At 57.8% G+C, this 17,468-nt stretch overlaps 2 protein-coding genes across 2 annotated transcripts; both read left to right on the top strand.

The window, feature by feature from the left end:
* Positions 1-25: 25 nt before the first annotated feature.
* Positions 26-10,184, top strand: ATG9A (autophagy related 9A). The gene is made up of 14 exons (XM_040069708.2): positions 26-175; positions 402-445; positions 1,750-1,814; positions 2,113-2,274; positions 2,379-2,520; positions 3,448-4,196; positions 4,520-4,673; positions 4,894-5,073; positions 5,870-6,115; positions 6,395-6,615; positions 7,034-7,151; positions 7,323-7,545; positions 7,687-7,829; positions 7,937-10,184. Exons 1-14 carry the CDS (start codon positions 73-75, stop codon positions 7,940-7,942), a joined length of 2,556 nt encoding a protein of 851 aa, XP_039925642.1. The 5' UTR covers positions 26-72; the 3' UTR covers positions 7,943-10,184.
* Positions 10,185-10,686: 502 nt separating this feature from the next.
* Positions 10,687-17,354, top strand: ABCB6 (ATP binding cassette subfamily B member 6 (Langereis blood group)). Its single transcript, XM_040070304.1, has 20 exons — positions 10,687-10,762; positions 11,406-11,937; positions 12,486-12,623; positions 12,907-13,096; positions 13,304-13,396; positions 13,637-13,829; positions 13,915-14,036; positions 14,119-14,228; positions 14,296-14,361; positions 14,490-14,615; positions 14,704-14,780; positions 14,885-14,948; positions 15,045-15,130; positions 15,238-15,295; positions 15,475-15,579; positions 15,983-16,157; positions 16,444-16,556; positions 16,666-16,760; positions 16,931-16,999; positions 17,089-17,354. Exons 2-20 carry the CDS (start codon positions 11,422-11,424, stop codon positions 17,207-17,209), a joined length of 2,517 nt encoding a protein of 838 aa, XP_039926238.1. The 5' UTR covers positions 10,687-10,762; positions 11,406-11,421; the 3' UTR covers positions 17,210-17,354.
* Positions 17,355-17,468: the final 114 nt, after the last annotated feature.

Here is a 17,468-nt window from a genome sequence, read left to right as displayed (position 1 = left end):
GCCGTGCCCGCCAGTCGCGGGCCGGGCCGACCGGGCCGGGCCGCACCGGGCCGGTGGCGGCGGGGCCCCGCCATGGCCCACTTCGAGACGCAGTACCAGCGCCTGGAGAGCTCCTCCACCGAGTCTCCCCCCGGTGGCGGCGACCTGCTCGTCCACGTCCCCGAGGGCGCCAAGTGTGAGCGATGGCACCGGGGGTTGGGGCCTGGCCGGCGGCGGGGTGCGGAAGAGGCCGGGGACGCAGGGGAGAGGCTGGACACCGAGGGGAGCCGGGGTGGCGGCTGCGGGGCTGGTCTGGGGCCTGGGGTGTCAGGGGCAGCGGGGGAAAGGGTAGGTTGTGCTGGTCACGACACCAAGGGTGGGCGCGTTGAGGGTCCCTCACCCTGTGCTGCTTCTTCCTTCAGCTCCATGGCATCACATCGAGAACCTCGACCTTTTCTTCTCTCGCATATCCTTTTGCAGGGCGAGGGTCAGGTGGGATGTATCCACCTCCTCCCGGCTCTAAGTACTGGAAAAACATGGAGCTTTGTGTGACTTGGAGCTTGGTCAGTGTCAGCTCGTTCCTGTAGGACACTACACGGCTCCAGAGGGGCTCACAGAACCCCCATACCTTGGGATGCTGTCACTTGACACAGGGTCATACAGGTGCTTCTAGAAATTCTTGGAAAAGTGACGACGGTACTGTTGCAGTTACGGTTAATGTGTTATATTCTTAACAGGATTTTATTGCTAGTGTGACATTTACAATCAGACTAGCACAGGATTTCTGTAGGCAGAATCAGTGTAGTACAATTTTATAAGTAGTACAGAACAGAAATGCATAGTATCTCTTAGTTTGTTGTTTCTAATAATTTGGACTCTACAGATCTGGTCATATCTTAATATATGGTTTGCTGTATCTGTATAACGATCATAATGTAGACTCAAAAATCACATAAAAGAGTTTGAGTCATTCACTTAGTCAGAGGGAGCAGATGACAGTGGGGGTATCTCTGGCTACTGAGGGGTCCTGGGTCTCACAGTCCACCAGCAGCTGAATTCTGAACAGAATCCAAGTTCCCGCTTAGGATTTGTAGCTCCTTGATTTTGTGGATAGTGCTCTGGGTGCTGTTAATACTTCCCTCTTCTGTGACGGGGTCATCACCTCTGTTGGTTTGGCCGAGTGCCTGGGACCTTCAAGGACAGCACAGAAGAGAGTAATCAGTCTGGTGCCAAGCAATCTTGAGGCCCACAGGGAGGGAAAGCAGAAACCTGTTTGATTTATCTACTTGGTTCACAGGACTTTCAGCGCCTGATAACTGTGGAAAGGGTGACGCACTAATAGGTGATCCGCTCAGTGACAGAGAAGGGCTGCTTGCCTTATAAAATGATGTTAGTTATGCTGAGGTTTGCTGGGGTCAGGAACAGGTGCCACTTAATGCATTTTTATCTGTCTTGTCCTGCCCTGCGCTATCCACCGTTGTGCAGCCTGAGTGCAGGCTGAGTTCCTGCCCTGTGCTGAGCAGACATCCACTATGGGTGTTGAGTGCAGGAAGAAAAGAGCATGAACAAAGCCAAGTCCTTCCACCCCAGCTGTGCTTTACTTGGGCAGAGTGTGTTTTCCTGCAGTGATGAGTAAGGGTAGGAGAGATTTTCTCTTGGCAGTGAAGGAAGACTTGGCTGAGGAGCTGTGGAATACCAGTGGGTCAGAAGCTTCTTCATCCTTCATCAGAGAGGAGTTTCCATGCTGTTTTCCTTGACTGTAGCTTTCACGTCTATAACCTGCATCAGAAGAATGGCTTCACTTGCATGCTCATTGGAGAGATCTTTGAGCTCATGTAAGTGCAGGTTCCCCTCCCCTGTGGCTGTGACAGCTGCTGGGGAACAGCCGCAGGCACTTGGCAAGCACTTGCAGCTGTGCAGGTGGAAGGGCTCCTTTCGTAATTGTCCTGTCTCCCCTTCATCAGGGTTTTCCATGCCCTAGACCTGCATTTCACTTTGAGGAACCATTGCCTGTGAGCATTCCTGCTGCCATGGCTGTGGGATTGCATCTCCATGACATATGACCCTGCCTACTTCATGGTTTGTGGTGGAGCAGAAGGGTGATTCCTTCACAACACTTCTCTTTTTTCACAGGCAGTTCATCTTTGTGGTGGCATTCACTACCTTTCTTATCAGCTGTGTTGATTATGACATCCTCTTTGCCAACAAAGCATTAAATCACAGCCAGCATCCCAGCGAGCCCATTAAGGTGACTCTGCCAGACGCCTTCCTGCCTCCAAATGTCTGCAGTGCAAGGTAGGGGCAGTGGGAGGGCATGTTAGCCGCTGCTCTTGTTTTCTTAAGTACTCAGAGCTCCTGTCTGAGCCTGTATCCCACTACTTGCCTCTTCTTGCTTCCAGAATCCAGGCAAACAGCTTCCTCATCTGCATCCTGGTGATAGCTGGGGTTTTCTGGATCCACAGACTCGTCAAATTTATCTACAACATTTGCTGCTACTGGGAGATTCACTCTTTCTACATCAATGCCCTGAAGATCCCCATGGTAAGTGGCTGAGCCAGGGGCTGCGTGCGGGGCTGCCGGGGGTCGTGGGAGGCATTTGCTGGGTGGTTGCGACTTGCCTTCACGCCGTTCCTCTTCTCAGTCAGACTGAGTGCTCTTCCCTCTGCTCCATAAGCACATGATCTCCTTTCAGCCTCTTTTCCATCTGCCAGTTTATTCTGTGTTAACCCCTCTCTGCCCAGCCTGCCTCTCCACCTGCTGGTGCATGCCTCTGCCATATGCCACCCAATATGTGTATTCTTCAGCAGCGGCCTTTTCTGTGATGCCTTCTGCAGAGAAGGCATAAGTGAGGATATCCTCATACCTCCCTGGGGTGTGGACAACCTCAGCTTGCTTGTTTACTTGGGAGACGTGGAGCTACTTAGTTGTGAAGGTCACACAGGAGGTGTGTGTCACAGATGGGGTTTGAGGCTTATCTATATATCCTAATCCAGAGTCTCTGCTCTGATGTGCAACATGAAAAGGCATGGGCGCATTCTTTGGAGGAAGAAAGTGTGTTGAGAAAGGTGGGATGAGCGGAAAGGTTTGGTTTGTCCCCAGTTTTTCCATGGGCTCCCTCTGGGATGCTGCTTAAGTCCCTTCGGTGTTTGTTTCTCCTTGCTGACTCCAAATGGCAGCTCTGGGAGGACCCATGGAAGCCTGGACTTGTGTTTATGCCTCCAAAGAAGCTGGTGCCTGAGTGGCTGGGAAACAGTCATCCATTCTAATCTAGGGGGTAAAGGGCACCAAGGCAAGGCGTGGGGTTTGCCTGGCTGAAGTGGTGCCAGAAGGTGCTGCATGTCCTGGTGTTGCATGCACTTTGTCAGCACCCTGAGGTGTGTGCTGGGACCTGCTACTTCAGTGGGCTCAGCCTGGCTCCTGTGCCTGGATACTTCTTGCTCCTAACCTTGCTGCTTGTCCACCTTCCAGTCCACCCTGCCCTACTACACCTGGCAGGAGGTGCAGGCCCGCATTGTGCAGATCCAGAAGGAGCACCAGATCTGCATCCACAAGAAGGAGCTGACAGAGCTGGACATCTATCACCGCATCCTCCGCTTCAAGAACTACATGGTGGCCATGGTGAACAAGTCGCTGCTGCCCATTCGCTTCCGCCTGCCCCTGCTGGGAGACACCGTCTTCTACACGCGTGGGCTCAAGTACAACTTTGAGCTCATCTTCTTCTGGGGTCCCGGCTCCCTCTTTGAGAATGAGTGGAGCCTGAAGGCTGAATACAAGCGGGCCGGGAACCGCCTGGAGCTGGCTGAGAAGCTCAGCACTCGCATCCTCTGGATTGGCATTGCTAACTTCCTCCTCTGCCCCCTCATCCTCATCTGGCAGATCCTCTATGCTTTCTTCAGCTACACGGAGATCCTGAAGCGGGAGCCGGGCAGCCTGGGCGCCCGCTGCTGGTCTCTCTATGGCCGCTGTTACCTCCGTCACTTCAACGAGCTGGATCACGAACTGCACTCGCGCCTCAGCAAGGGGTACAAGCCAGCTTCCAAGTACATGAACTGCTTTATCTCCCCGCTTCTCACCATTGTGGCCAAGAACGTGGCCTTCTTTGCTGGCTCCATCCTGGCTGTACTCATCGCTCTCACCATCTATGATGAGGACGTGCTTGCGGTCGAGCACGTCCTGACCACGGTCACCCTGCTCGGGGTGGGCATCACAGTGTGCAGGTGAGGTGGGTCTGCGCTGCCCCCCGTGCTCCTCGCAGTGCTGGAGGGAGCGGTGGGGCTGGCAGCAATCCATGTAAACACGCTCTTTGCTTGCAAATGGTTGTGAATCTGCGTGAGTGAGGGGCATGGCTGGGGAGAGGAAGGACCAGGCTGGAGAAAGGGGACAGTAGTGATCCTGCAGTGGTTGTATGGTATGAGGGGCTGGTCTGGTTGGAAGGTTACAGGTAGAGCTGTGATATGGGCCAGTCACCCTGCCCTCCCAAGATGAAATCTCTCAAGAACTGGGGTGTAACGCTGTGGTGTTTCCCTGTCCTGTCCTGCAGGTCTTTCATCCCTGACCAGCACCTGGTCTTTTGCCCAGAGCAGCTGCTGCGAGTCATCCTGGCACACATCCACTACATGCCTGACCACTGGCAGGGCAATGCCCACCGTTACGAGACCAGGGACGAGTTTGCCCAGCTCTTCCAGTACAAAGCGGTGAGCTTGGCTTAACTGTGGGGCTGGGGACTTGCCCCCATCTGTGCAGGAGGGAGAAGGTGCTGCAGAGCTCAACAGCTCCTGGGCTCATAGAGGAACAAGGCAGCATCCTCAAAGATACCCTGCCCCAGAAGATGGAGGGCTGCTTCTGTGGTCTGTTTTGGGGTTGTGGGTTTTTTGACCCTCAAGTTTGTGCTGAACCGATCGTCTCTGTGCTCAGGTCTTCATCCTGGAAGAGCTCCTGAGTCCCATCATTACCCCCTTGATCCTCATCATCTGCCTGCGACCCAAGTCCTTGGACATCGTTGACTTCTTCCGTAACTTCACCGTGGAGGTGGTGGGTGTGGGTGACACCTGCTCCTTTGCTCAGATGGACGTGCGCCAGCACGGCCACCCTGCGGTAGGTCCTGGGCTGCCTGCCAGCATGTCTGGGCCTTTAGACCCATGAGAGGCCCGAACTCACCACCCGTGGCAGCCCACAGCCCAGCCACCCACCTCTCGGTAGGGTGTCTGGGTTTGGCAACAGGCCACCAGCTCCAGAAGGCTCGTGTGGCCCAGCTGTGATTACTGACCACATTCTTCAGGAATCAGGCTGTGTCATTTCTTTGATGTCATTGCCTGTTTTCACAGGCAAGGGTTCTGTGTCCTCAGGAGGGTGGAATGGGGACATTTAGAAAGCGTGATCACTAAGAAGCTGATCTGCTTGTGCTCAGGAGAGAAGCAATCTAGAGGAAATGGGAAGCGTTTTCCATTATGTAAAATCTATGATGGAGGGAAAACGGGTCCATCTGTTTTGTGTGCCTGGGAATTTAGGTTACTTGTTTAGGGAAAGGCTTCCTAGAGACACACTCATGAACTAGGAAGGAAGTGAACTCATTGTGGCAGGAAGCTTTTAAGAAGAGTCATTTATTGACTGTAGTTGTTCCTGTCTGTGTGACTGTTCCCAGCTTCCCAGTTCCCTTGCAGCAACTCATGTACTGGGATGGGGGTGGAACACACCGTGCTTTTTGCTTCTTCTCCAGGCTGAGATGGCTGAACGAGCATGGGGGCTTTCGGTATAGCACCTGCTACATAGGGAACCGTGAGCTTGCATGGGCTGGGTGTTGCGTGCTTTGCCCAGACTGATTTCAGCATTCCCAGGGCTAGCAGTGTTGTAAAGCAGATCCTGCTTCTCATTACCTCTCTGTTATCCACAGTGGATGTCAGCAGGAAAGACGGAGGCCTCCATTTACCAGCAGGCTGAGGATGGCAAGACGGAGCTGTCCCTCATGCACTTTGCCATTACCAACCCCAAGTGGCAGCCACCCCGCGAGAGCACAGCCTTCATCGGCTTCCTGAAGGAGCGGGTGCACCGGGACAGCAGTGTGGCACTGGCTCAGCAGGCTGTGCTCCCTGAAAACGCCCTCTTCAGCTCCATCCAGTCCCTGCAGTCGGAGTCAGAGGTGCTCGGGCTCAGGGCATGTGGGTTGTTCTTGGGGTGCTTGCTACGTGCTGGCAAATTCATCGTCAGGCCCTCTGGGTAATTTTGCCCTTGCCTGGGAATGAAAATGTGGTAGATCAGCACTGTCTGGGTCACTTCTGGTTGTCTAGAGAAGGTAACAGGCAGTCCTAGAGCCCTGTGAGATGGAAGAGGGGCCAAGATAGCCCAGCTCTGTGTGTCTGGTGGGATCAGTCCTCCAGCTCTGCGCAGGACAGTGACTCTTTCTCTTTCAAATCTGCAGCCTCACAGCCTGATTGCCAATGTGATAGCAGGCTCCTCAGCACTGGGCTTCCACATGAGCCGGGACGGACAGGCTTCCCGCCATCTCTCAGAAGTGGCCTCGGCTCTGCGTTCCTTCTCTCCACTCCAGTCTGCCCAGCAGCCTTCCAGCGGCTTCCAGGCATCGGGAAGGGATGGAGAGGGAGCCCAGCCTCGTGGTGCCAGTGCCATGACAGCCTCTGGGTAAGCTGCTGGCTGGAGAAGGGCAGCCAGACACCTTGGACATTCCTTTTCCCTTTGCCCAAATGCCACCCTGTTGTCCTAGATGCATGGTGGTATTTATCTCTGCAGCCTGGGCAGCAAGGGACATTCACAGGCAGAGTTAGACTCAGGTCTAGGTGCTAGGTGCCAGGTGCTCAGGCTTGGCCCCAAAGGATAGCGACAGGGTCCTATTGTTCTGCAGGTACCACAGTGGCGAGAGACCCCCATGTAGGGAAGAGGCAGTGCCATAGCAGGGCATGTGTATTTTGGGAGCTGCTGCAGAGGGCCTCTTCATACTCAGTTCAGGAGCAGATCTCTGTATGCCTGACATAGAGTGGAGAGGGGCTGGGCAGTGTGGGGACACCTGGGCAGCAGTCATTACTGGTGTGTTCCGTGGCAGTGCTGATGCAAGGACCGTGAGCTCGGGGAGCAGCGCCTGGGAGGGTCAGCTGCAGAGCATGATCCTGTCGGAGTATGCCTCGACTGAGATGAGTCTTCATGCACTCTACATGCACGAGGTGAGCAGCCCAGAGCCGGGCTGGCCAGAGGGGCATGGAGCAAGACAGGCAGGACTGGGCTGCCCTCTCCATTGTGGGGGAAAACCAGCGTGTATGCAGTGCTGCGGAGAGGGTGTGTTCGGGTATCTGGTTTCTCTCACACTGCTGAGTCACTGGTGTTTTGGCCTGCAGTTGCACAAGCAGCAAGCCCAGCTGGAGCCCGAGCGGCACACTTGGCACCGACGAGAGAGCGACGAGAGTGGGGAGAGTGCCCACGAAGAGCTGGATGCTCAGCGGGGCGGCCCCGTCCCCATTCCCCGCTCTGCCAGCTACCCCTTCTCCTCACCACGGCAGCCTGCTGAGGAGACAGCCACACTGCAGACTGGCTTCCAGCGGCGGTACGGCGGCATCACAGGTACGGGAGCCACGGCGAGGTCTGAGTTCAGGTCAGAGCTCTGTAACCGATACCCTTTATAGACTGGCACGAGCGGCCTGCCTGCTGCCAGGCACTGGCAGTCCCCCAAGAAGGCAATCTAACTTCTTGCCTCTCTTGCAGACCCAGGCACAGTGCACAGAGCCCCATCACATTTCTCCCGCCTTCCTCTGGGAGGTTGGGCTGAGGACGGGCAGTCAGCGAGGCACCCAGAGCCCGTGCCAGAGGAGAGCTCTGAGGACGAGCTTCCACCACAGATCCACAAGGTAAAGGGTGATGGCTGTGGCTGAGAGGGGCAAGGTGTACTCTGATGCCAGGTTGGGGTGCTGGCACCTGGTCCCAGTAGGTATCATACTCTCTCTCTGTCTTGCAGGTATAGCCTGGTAGACTGGGGATCTCATGGGGTTTGCAGATTGGGAGCCACCTGGACACCAGGATGTGGCATCGGCTTGATTGTTCTCCTGTCCTGAGTGGACACTTTGTTGCCATCAATTGTCCAAGAGACAAAACTGCCAGGCCAGCATCTTTGCTGTGGCACAGCACCTTTGCTGTGGCTGTGTCCAGCCATGTGTCAACGCCACTCTGACTTGTGGGGTGAATGCGTGTGTGAGTACATACTTGTGTCTGTGTTCACATCTGTGTCGTCCATGTCGGAGGATGTCTGCAGAGCCCGTGGAAGCTGACGTGACAGGACTAGCAGTGAGGAGCTCCTGGTGGACTGATTTGGAGGTGGCAGCAGCAGCTGCTCTTCAAAGGGATGTGAGATGGCATCAGCTCCATCCAGATGTGTGCCTGAAGCTGTGACCTGCCACCAAAATGAGGGCAAGAGTTGTTGAGAGTGGTCTAGCTCAGCCTGTAGCACCACACTGCCCTGCCTGCAGCCCTGAGGAGGTGCCTAGGACCACGTTAGTCCTCCCTGAGAGGACCAGTGTTGTGCCTCTCAGCCCAGAGCAGGACAGCAGTGGGACAGTCACCCACCCCTCTGTCCCAGCACCCTGCAGAGGGATGGGCGCTGGTTGCTGCTGCTGGTCTGAGTACAGGTGGGATATAGAGCTGGTGAGAACAGCTCTGGTTCGATCCAAGGATGCTGCAGCCCTTCCCTGACTCATGACAGCTGGCCCATTCTCTGCGTGCAAGAAAGGGTCATTGGAGTGACACCTCTGTGCTGGGGCAGCAGCATCCTCCCCATGTATGGCACCCATGGGATGTGGGCCGCTAGTGGGCCCTCCTGCAGTGCCAAAGAGACCCCAGTGTGGAGCAGCCCGGCATCTTCCAGGAGTGCTCACAGCCCCCTCAGAGCCCAGCCTGAAGGTCTTGTGCTCTGTGTGTTGGATCCTTTTCTCCAGGCACAAAAAAGGCCTTTTTCCCCATGCCCAGGTGCTGTTATATTGGGTCTGTCCTGATGCAGCTGTTCCTGTGAAACTGGGCCTTTCCTCTTCCTGGCAAAGGCTTTGGGTCATCCTGAATCTTGCCCAGAGGTTCCCAGCTCCTCCTTTCCTCCTGAAACCTTCCTTTTGCTTACAACATGGAGACCATATACCATGCAGCTTTCTCATGCCTGGCACAGCAGGGAGGGGCATTCTGCACCCAGAAGGGAGAGGCACACCTCAGTCCGGGCTTGGGATGGCGGTAGGGAATCAGGATCCCAGTTGTGCAATGTGGCCTCAGACAAGAGCTTCCCACTATCCTTCTGTTTTCCCTCTTCTCTTTGCAGCTTCTGGGGAATTGCATCCCAGTTAACTCGTGCCCACGACTTACTTTCTATTCCCCTTGCCTCTGGCAGGGGCTGCTTGCTTTTGCCATGCCCTCTGTGAGCACTGCACATCCTCCACTGCTCTCCCTGGAGTCCAGGGCCATCCCTCTTCTCCTGCCAGGGTTATTGCCCTCTGCCCTTTGAGCCTGGAACAGCTCTAAGCCAGCTGCTGCCAGCGCTTCTGCAGACAGCTAGCATGGGCATGAGCACACCAGGGGCTTGCACAGGGGCAGGCTCTTTGGGGTAGCAGGCTCCTTGTTGCCACGGGGAGGGCTAGAGCTACGACTGCTCTGGGGTCTGTATGAGATCAAATGGAGTGTTCAAAAGCAGAGCACATGGTGGGAATCAACTCTTCAATGCTGGGTCAGGACTCCATGGACCTGGGTGCTGCTGGGGTCCTTCCATGGAGAAGTTGCTGCAACCGCTCCACAGCAGCTTCACCGGAGCTGTCATGGCTTGGTGAAAGAAAGCAGAAAGCAAATCTCCCAGGAACCCAGAATTTCCAGTGGCTTGTTGGTGCCCAGGCTGCTGCCTCCCTCCCCTCTCTGGGCCTGTGGGACACTGCATTTGAGCTTCCTAGTGGAGTTGCTGCTGGTCTGTACAGCTGAACGGCTGGAGGCAATGCCCTGGGGCAGGGGGAAACTCTGGATCTTTCCCTGGGCTGGCAGGAGGGAGAGGCCAGGCATAGCAGGCCCAAGTCTTTGCCGCATGTTTTGCTTGTGTCAGTGTCCCATGTGCATGGCGAGCCACTCTTCCTCATCTCCTCCTGAGATGTGCAGGCACGGGGGGCCCTGGGGAGTGCGGTATCAAACCCCGTGCCCTCGCTGTACAGCTGTATAGCCATCTAATAAAGATGGGGTGTATCATCCCTGCCTGTGTCCGAGTGTCTCTTGGCTCCGTGGTACCGTGCAGCCCACCTGTGCCTGCCCTGCGACGGCAGCAGAAGGCTGGGAGGAGCCTGCCGGCTGCTGCAGCGGCACTGGGCGCTTCCAGCCGCTGGAGGAAGCAGGGGCTATAATTATCCCGATGAGGGCAGTGCCCCGTCCTGCTTGACCTCTGGGGCGGGAGGCCCCGCCGGAGTTCCAGGGGCTATCGCGGCACCGCAGGGCCGGGCTGGCGGCGGCGATAAGCGACAGCGGGGCGTCTCACGGGGAGGCGGACACGCTCCGCGCCCCCCGGCCTGCGAGTGCGCCCGTGGCACCGACCCCTCCCCATCCCCGGCGCTGCGGGGAGCTCCGTGCCGCCCGGGGCTGGGCACCGGGGCTCGGGGAAGGGACACGCGCCGAGCTCGCCGTGCCGGTGCCGGGAAGGAGGCGGGCGGGCCGGAGCCGGCGGTGCGGGCGCGGGGCGGGGAGCGGGGCGGGGCTGAACGGCGCTGGGGCCCGGCTGGCAGCGGCGGGGACGGCGCGGGGCTCGGAGCGGGCCAAGGCCGGTGGCCCGGGGCAGGTGAGCGGGCGTGGCGGGCTGACGCGGCGGCCGGGACGACACTGCGGCGGCGGGACCTCGGACGCCTGTCCCGGCCTGAGCGGAGCCGGGACCGCCCGGGCATTCACCCGGCGCGGCCTCTGCCTCGCTCTCCGCGAGTGTTTCCCCGATGTATCACTGTCTTTGCCTTTGCTTCTTTTTCCCCTGCACGGCCCCGCGGTTCCCCGAGCATCCTCCGCATCCCCGCTCACTCCCCCACCCGCGCTCTCGCCGCTGCATCACCCCCACATCTCCCTCCCGACTGAGACCGGTCCCAGCTTCACTCTGCCTTCCTATCCCTGCTTCTCCCGCTGTTCTCACGTCCGAGGGCATCTTCAGGGGCCCGGGTGGCTCTGGGGGGCCCAGTCTAATGTTGCGTCCCCGTCCAGGGCACACGGCAGGTGTGGCGCTCGTGGCCATCCCCATGCAAAGCTGGCCCCGCTTGCATGCACCGCTCTGTGTGCGCTGCATTCGGTGTGTACTGCGTGCCCATGTCCAGCGGCACTTGCCCCTGCCCTGTGAGGGCCCTTGCTGCTTGGCCGTGCCATCCCACCGTGAGTCCCTCTGCGCAGCTGGTACTACAGCCCATCCTGAAACCTTGCCTCGGGCTCTCTTCTCTCCACAGCTGGTGACCTGCCAGGATGGCCGTGCTGGGAGGCTACTGTGAAGGCAACAACTCCATCAGCCAGGCCTGGGTCCAGCAGGGCTTCCAGCCCTGCTTCTTCTTCACGCTGGTGCCATCCGTGCTGCTGAGCGTCTGCCTGTTGCTGGGTGCCCTGCAGTATGCCTGCTACGCCCGCTTCAGCCGTGCCATGGAGCCCAAGTACATTCCCCGCTCTCGCCTCTACCGCGGCCAGGTCCTGCTGTCCCTGCTCCTGGCCCTGCAGCCCTTTGGTGGGCTGCTGTGGCAAGGAGTGGGGCTGAGACGGCTCTATGGGTATATGTTGCTGCATGCCTGCCTCTGGGCCCTCAGCTGGGGCTGTGCCATTGCCCTCCTGCAGCTGGAGCATACCCGGGTGCTGGCCCATGACCGAACACGGGGCCATGGCACTGTCCTCCTCCTCTTTTGGGCACTAGCCTTTGCTGCTGAGAACCTGACCTTGGTGTGCTGGAGGAGCCCTCTGTGGTGGTGGGCACTGGAGGACACCAACCAGAAGGTGGGCTGCGGGGCTGTGGCCAGGGAAAGGGGACGAGGCACCTTTGGGGGTGGGAGGAACTGCAGCATCATAGTGTGGGGATGGAGTATGCATGCCATGACCTGCCATACCCAGGGTGTATACAGTCCTGCGTTGCACCTGCACATCTGCCAAATATTTCAGTCCCAAGCCCAGCTATCGCACATCTCTCCATGTCCCCACCCAGCTCAGGTCCTGCTTCTATCCAGCCCAGACCCAGGTGCAGAGGTAGGGGTGTTTTTCCAAAGGGCTGCTTCTCACAACCCTTTGCCCTGTGCATCCCTTAGGGTAGGTGCACCTTGAGCCAGAGGGCATCGAGCCAGATAAGTTGGGGAGGAAGGGAGAGGTGTGGGTGCTGCCTGAAGTGTTGGGCTCAACCAGGGACTCCGACTGAGCTGCATGGGGTGTCCCCTGGCACACTGCACCCCATCCCCATGCTCTACTCATTGTCTCCCTCAGATCATACCCATTCCATGCTCAGGGTTGTGCTGAGGGCCAGCTGAGATGCTGAACTCTCATTCTCCATTCAGGTGCAGTTTGGCTTCTGGCTGCTGCGTTACGTCTGCACGTTCATGCTCTTCATCCTGGGCATGAAGGCCCCTGGGCTGCCCCACAAACCCTACATGCTGCTAATCAATGAGGAGGAGCGGGACGTGGAAAACAGCCAGGTGAGTCCTGGGACTGAAGCAATTTAGGATATGGCCAGGAAGGAGCTGGGGATAAAATAGAAATACAGCTGCCCTGGGATCAGCATCTTCAGGAGATGAGGGAGGAACAAGGTTTAGGGCTGCCCCAGCTCCCTGCTTGCTGTCACTACGATGCGGTCCTGTTTGGAGGATGGAGTGGGCACTCTGGAGTCGGGGTAGTTTTCTTGGGGTGTTGCTCAGGGCCACTGTCAGCCATATTGGGGTGCCAGGGCAATGACTCCTTGGTCTGCTCTCCCTCCCCCAGCCACTCCTGACTGATGCCAGCAGGACTACCTCCACCTGGAAGGATTTCCGGAGGAAGCTGCGGCTGCTGGTGCCCTACATGTGGCCAAGGGGCAACCACCTGCTGCAGGCGGTGGTGCTGTTCTGCATGGCACTCATGGGGCTGGAGCGGGCCATCAATGTCTTTGTCCCCATCTACTACAAGAACATTGGTGAGGCACCTGGAGCTTGGTGTGTGAGGCTCGCCACAGCCCCACCAAGTGATGGGGGGTGTTGAAGTGACCTGGAGGGCTGCAGGGATTTGGCAGGAGCAGAGTTCAGGGGGTCAGGGTCCAGCACTGGCTCCTGGGGCTGGTTCCCACAGGCACCCTGGGATGCTCCCCATCCCTCCATCCTAACCCTTGGCATACTTCCTACAGTGAATGAGCTGACTGTGGGCGTTCCCTGGCACACCCTGGCCTGGACTGTCTGCAGCTATGTGGGGCTGAAGTTCCTGCAAGGTGGAGGTGCTGGTAAGAACCATTGGGAAGGACGGGGCACTGACGAGAGATGATTTTGGGCACATCATACCAGTGCTGGGGTGGCCAGGGAAGCCCATATGCCCCATTGTTACAGCTCTCTTGGAATCAGCAACCAGGGCTGATCCCAGGTTAGGGCTTCATCCCAAATCTCCCTTTCCCAGCTGGACTTTTGGAAGTCCTGCATGCCCCAGTGGGGCTGATCTTGGTTGACCTTTCCATGTTGCCCTGCAGGCTCCACTGGCTTCATAAGCAACCTGCGCACCTTCCTGTGGGTGTGGGTGCAGCAGTTCACCAACCGGCAGGTGCAGGTGCAGCTCTTTGCCCACCTGCACGGGCTGTCCCTGCGTTGGCACCTGGGGCGTCGCACTGGTGAGGTCCTGCGTAGCGTGGACCGGGGCACCAGCAGCATCAACAACCTGCTCAGGTCAGGGTGTACCCACGGTGGGTGGGGTTGGCCGGGCAGCCCCACCGAGCTGGGCTGATGCTCCATCTCCCCTCCCATCCCCCAGCTACATCGTCTTCAGCATTGTCCCCACCATTGCGGATATTGTCATCGGCATAGTTTACTTCACCTCGGTCTTCAGCGCTTGGTTTGGCCTCATCATCTTCGTGTGTATGAGCCTGTACCTGAGTGAGTGGGGGGGGTCAGGGTGCAGGGCTGCTAGGCTGTGGGGTGGCAGGAATCTTCCAGTGCAGCTTCCTCCTGTCCACAGCTCTGACCATCTTCATCACTGAGTGGAGAACCAAGTACCGTCGGGACATGAACACGCAGGACAATGAGGCCAAGTCGCGGGCCGTGGACTCGCTCCTCAATTTCGAGACGGTACTGTAGGAGTTGGGGGGGGTCACTGAGGACTGCTTGGGTGCTGATACCAGCTCTGCTCCCGTAGGTGAAGTACTACAATGCAGAGAGCTATGAGGTGAACCGCTTTAACGATGCCATTGTCAAGTACCAGGTACGGGGTGCTCAGCATCTTTGAGGGCACCAAGGGAGAAGAAGCCAAATCTCACTGTGGGGATGATGGAGATCACCGTGGGTCTGGTTTGGAGGCAGCAGCATCCCACAGGACTTTGTCTCTTCCAGGTCTCAGAGTGGAAGGTCAGTGCCTCGCTAGGCCTCCTCAACCAGACCCAGAACCTGGTTATTAGCCTAGGGCTGCTGGCAGGGTCCCTGCTCTGTGCCTACTTTGTCACTGAAAACAAGCTGCAGGTAAGGCTGGTGCCAGCCTGTGCAGACCCCTGCTGAGGTGGGGTCCTGGGGCTGGTGGTCACAGATTCCTATACCCTGTACCTTTCAGGTGGGGGATTTTGTCCTCTTTGGCACCTACATAATCCAGCTCTACACGCCACTCAACTGGTTCGGGACTTACTATAGGTAATGCTGGGAGGTATGGAGGTGCCTGGTGTCCCCTTCTCCAAGAGTGACTGGGTTGGTATGTGCTCCCCCAAAACATTTTCTCTTGTCTTTGCCCTCTTCAGGATGATCCAGAACTCCTTTGTGGACATGGAAAACATGTTTGAACTCTTCAACGAGGAGCAGGAGGTGGGTGCTGCCTTTCCTGGCCCTTGCTCCCTTGCTTGGCCTGTGGTCCTTCCCCTGGGATAGGCTGGCTCTGAGCCTGCCCCTCTCCTTCAACAGGTGAAGGATGTGGTGAATGCCAGGGACCTGCGCTTGGAGGCTGGGCAGATTGAGTTTGAGAATGTGCACTTCAGCTACATCGATGGGTATGGGTATGGGTATGGGCGCAGTGTGGGACCTGCTATGGGACTTGGCCCACAGAGATGTGGGGCCATGGAGTGGGCCTGAGCCCCTCTCCATGTCCCTCTTCCAGGAAGGAAATCCTGCAGGACATCTCTTTCTCTGTGATGCCTGGGCAGACCTTGGCTCTGGTGAGAGCGGGACTTTGAGTGTGAGTTCACTGTGAGAGGGAAAGATGGGGGTAGAGAGGCTGGAAAATATGACGGTGGGGAGGACAGCCCCCCAGCAGGACCAGCCCTTTCCTGTCCAGCCCCTGGCCTCCAGCAGCTGGGAATTTGCCATCTCCAAGTCCCTTTTCCTTTGTGTGCAGGTGGGACCTTCAGGCTCTGGAAAGAGCACCATCGTCCGTCTGCTTTTCCGCTTCTATGATGTACGGGGTGGCTGCATCCGCATTGATGGGCAGGACATCTCCCAGGTGAGGGGGGAGGGCCTCTAAGGAGCGGGGAGGACACACCAGCTCATCTGGGCCTCGCAGCACTGCTCAAGTGCAGGCACCAGCACCTCCCTAGGGCAGGGGTGAGCATGCAGCTCCCACAGCCCCTTCACAGGCTGATGGCTGTGCCAGAAGTGGCAGAATGGCGCGACTCCAGGACCCCAAGCTGAAATGCTGGGTACTGACCAGGGCTCCCTAGGGAGGACTAGGGCACTATCAGGGCCCCCCACTGCAGAGGGGAGATGCAGCTGAGTCTGTGGTGCAGGGTGACCCTACAGCACATAGCTTGCAAGGAATGGGGCTCACGGCTGAGGGTAGGATTGGGTTTTGGAGGGATCTTTGCATTGGGTGTGGGTCTGCCTGAGCCCTCTCCCCTGCTTCCCAGGTAAAGCAGGCGTCGCTGCGTGCTCACATTGGGGTGGTGCCCCAGGACACGGTGCTCTTCAACGACACCATCGCCAACAACATCCGCTACGGCCGGATCCTGGCCACTGACCAGGAGGTACAGGAGGCAGCCCGGGCTGCTGACATCCACGACCGCATCCTTTCTTTTCCTGATGGTGAGACCCCTGCAGTTGCTGCCATCCCATGGTCCCCTAACACCTTCCAGCTGCCTTCACAGGTGTCACCCTTGGGTGACATCTGCCACAGGGACACCTGCATGACTCTTTGTCTTGCTTTGCTTTTCCCTGCCTTCTTTCCAGGGCTAGATCAGCCCCTAGACAGGGATGAGCTAAGGCTCCACCACGTGGGTGTGTGGTCGCAGCAGGGCCTCCCAAGGCAGCAGATCCCCATCTCCATTTCAGAGGGCACCAGCACATCACGTTTCTGCTCTTGTGCCTGCAGGATACAACACTCAGGTGGGAGAGCGGGGGTTGAAGCTGAGTGGGGGTGAGAAGCAGCGCGTCGCCATTGCACGCACCATCCTGAAGGATCCCCACATCATCCTGCTGGATGAGGTAACAGCAGTGGCCCCAGCCCAGCCCTACCCAGCCCTGCAGCAGCCCCATGCCTAGCAGCTGCCCACACTACCTTTATCCCTTCCCCATGTTGTGTCTCCCCTTGCAGGCCACATCTGCACTTGACACAGAGACTGAGAGGAACATCCAGGCTTCTCTGGCCAAGGTCTGCGCCCACCGCACCACCATTGTTGTTGCACACAGGTAGGGACAAGGGCTGATCTGGGAGGTGCTGGCCAGACCCTGCAAGAGGGGCACACAGACCTGGCCCCTGCTCAGGAGGTGAGAGCCCCTGGGATTGCATATCCTGGCACTGTGCAAACCTTCAGGAACCCTCTCCCCCAAGTCAGGGTAACACCTGCTTTTCTCTGCAGGCTCTCCACTGTGGTAGGTGCAGACCAGATCCTGGTGCTTAAGGATGGGCACATCGTGGAGCGAGGGAGGTGAGCGCAAGGGGAGGGCTGGGGGAAGAGATCCCCTCCCTGGTTCTGGGGCCAGCTCAGGACCCTGCATCCCTCTGCTCTCCTCACAGGCATGAGGAGCTACTGCAGAAGGGTGGTGTGTATGCTAGCATGTGGCTGCAGCAGCAGACGGTGGACGAGAGCAAGGAGCACTGCACTGAGAAGCCCCAGGGTAGCAAGAAAGCGTCATGAATGTGACCAGGAGTTCTGCTGTGACACTGACTTGGGTCCAGGCCCCCATACTGCCTGGGAGTCTTTTGCTGACTGCAGGCAGGGGCTCTGCCTGCTCTAGAAGTGCAGGGGTTTGGTTGGACACTCCACTACATTTGTACATGTTTGTTCTGCTGTTGTGTAATTTCTTAAACCAGGTCCTTCCCAGGTCCATGCCTGTGTGCTCTGGGCAGGGTACACACCTCGGGGTGGGGGCAGGCAGGGTTAGTGCCTGTGCCCT

The sequence above is a fragment of the Hirundo rustica genome, chromosome 7 (assembly GCF_015227805.2).
Source record: "Hirundo rustica isolate bHirRus1 chromosome 7, bHirRus1.pri.v3, whole genome shotgun sequence".
NCBI classification, from domain to species: domain Eukaryota; kingdom Metazoa; phylum Chordata; class Aves; order Passeriformes; family Hirundinidae; genus Hirundo; species Hirundo rustica.
The sequence above is the reverse complement of the archived record's forward strand: the minus strand, read 5'-3'. Positions and strand labels throughout refer to the sequence as shown.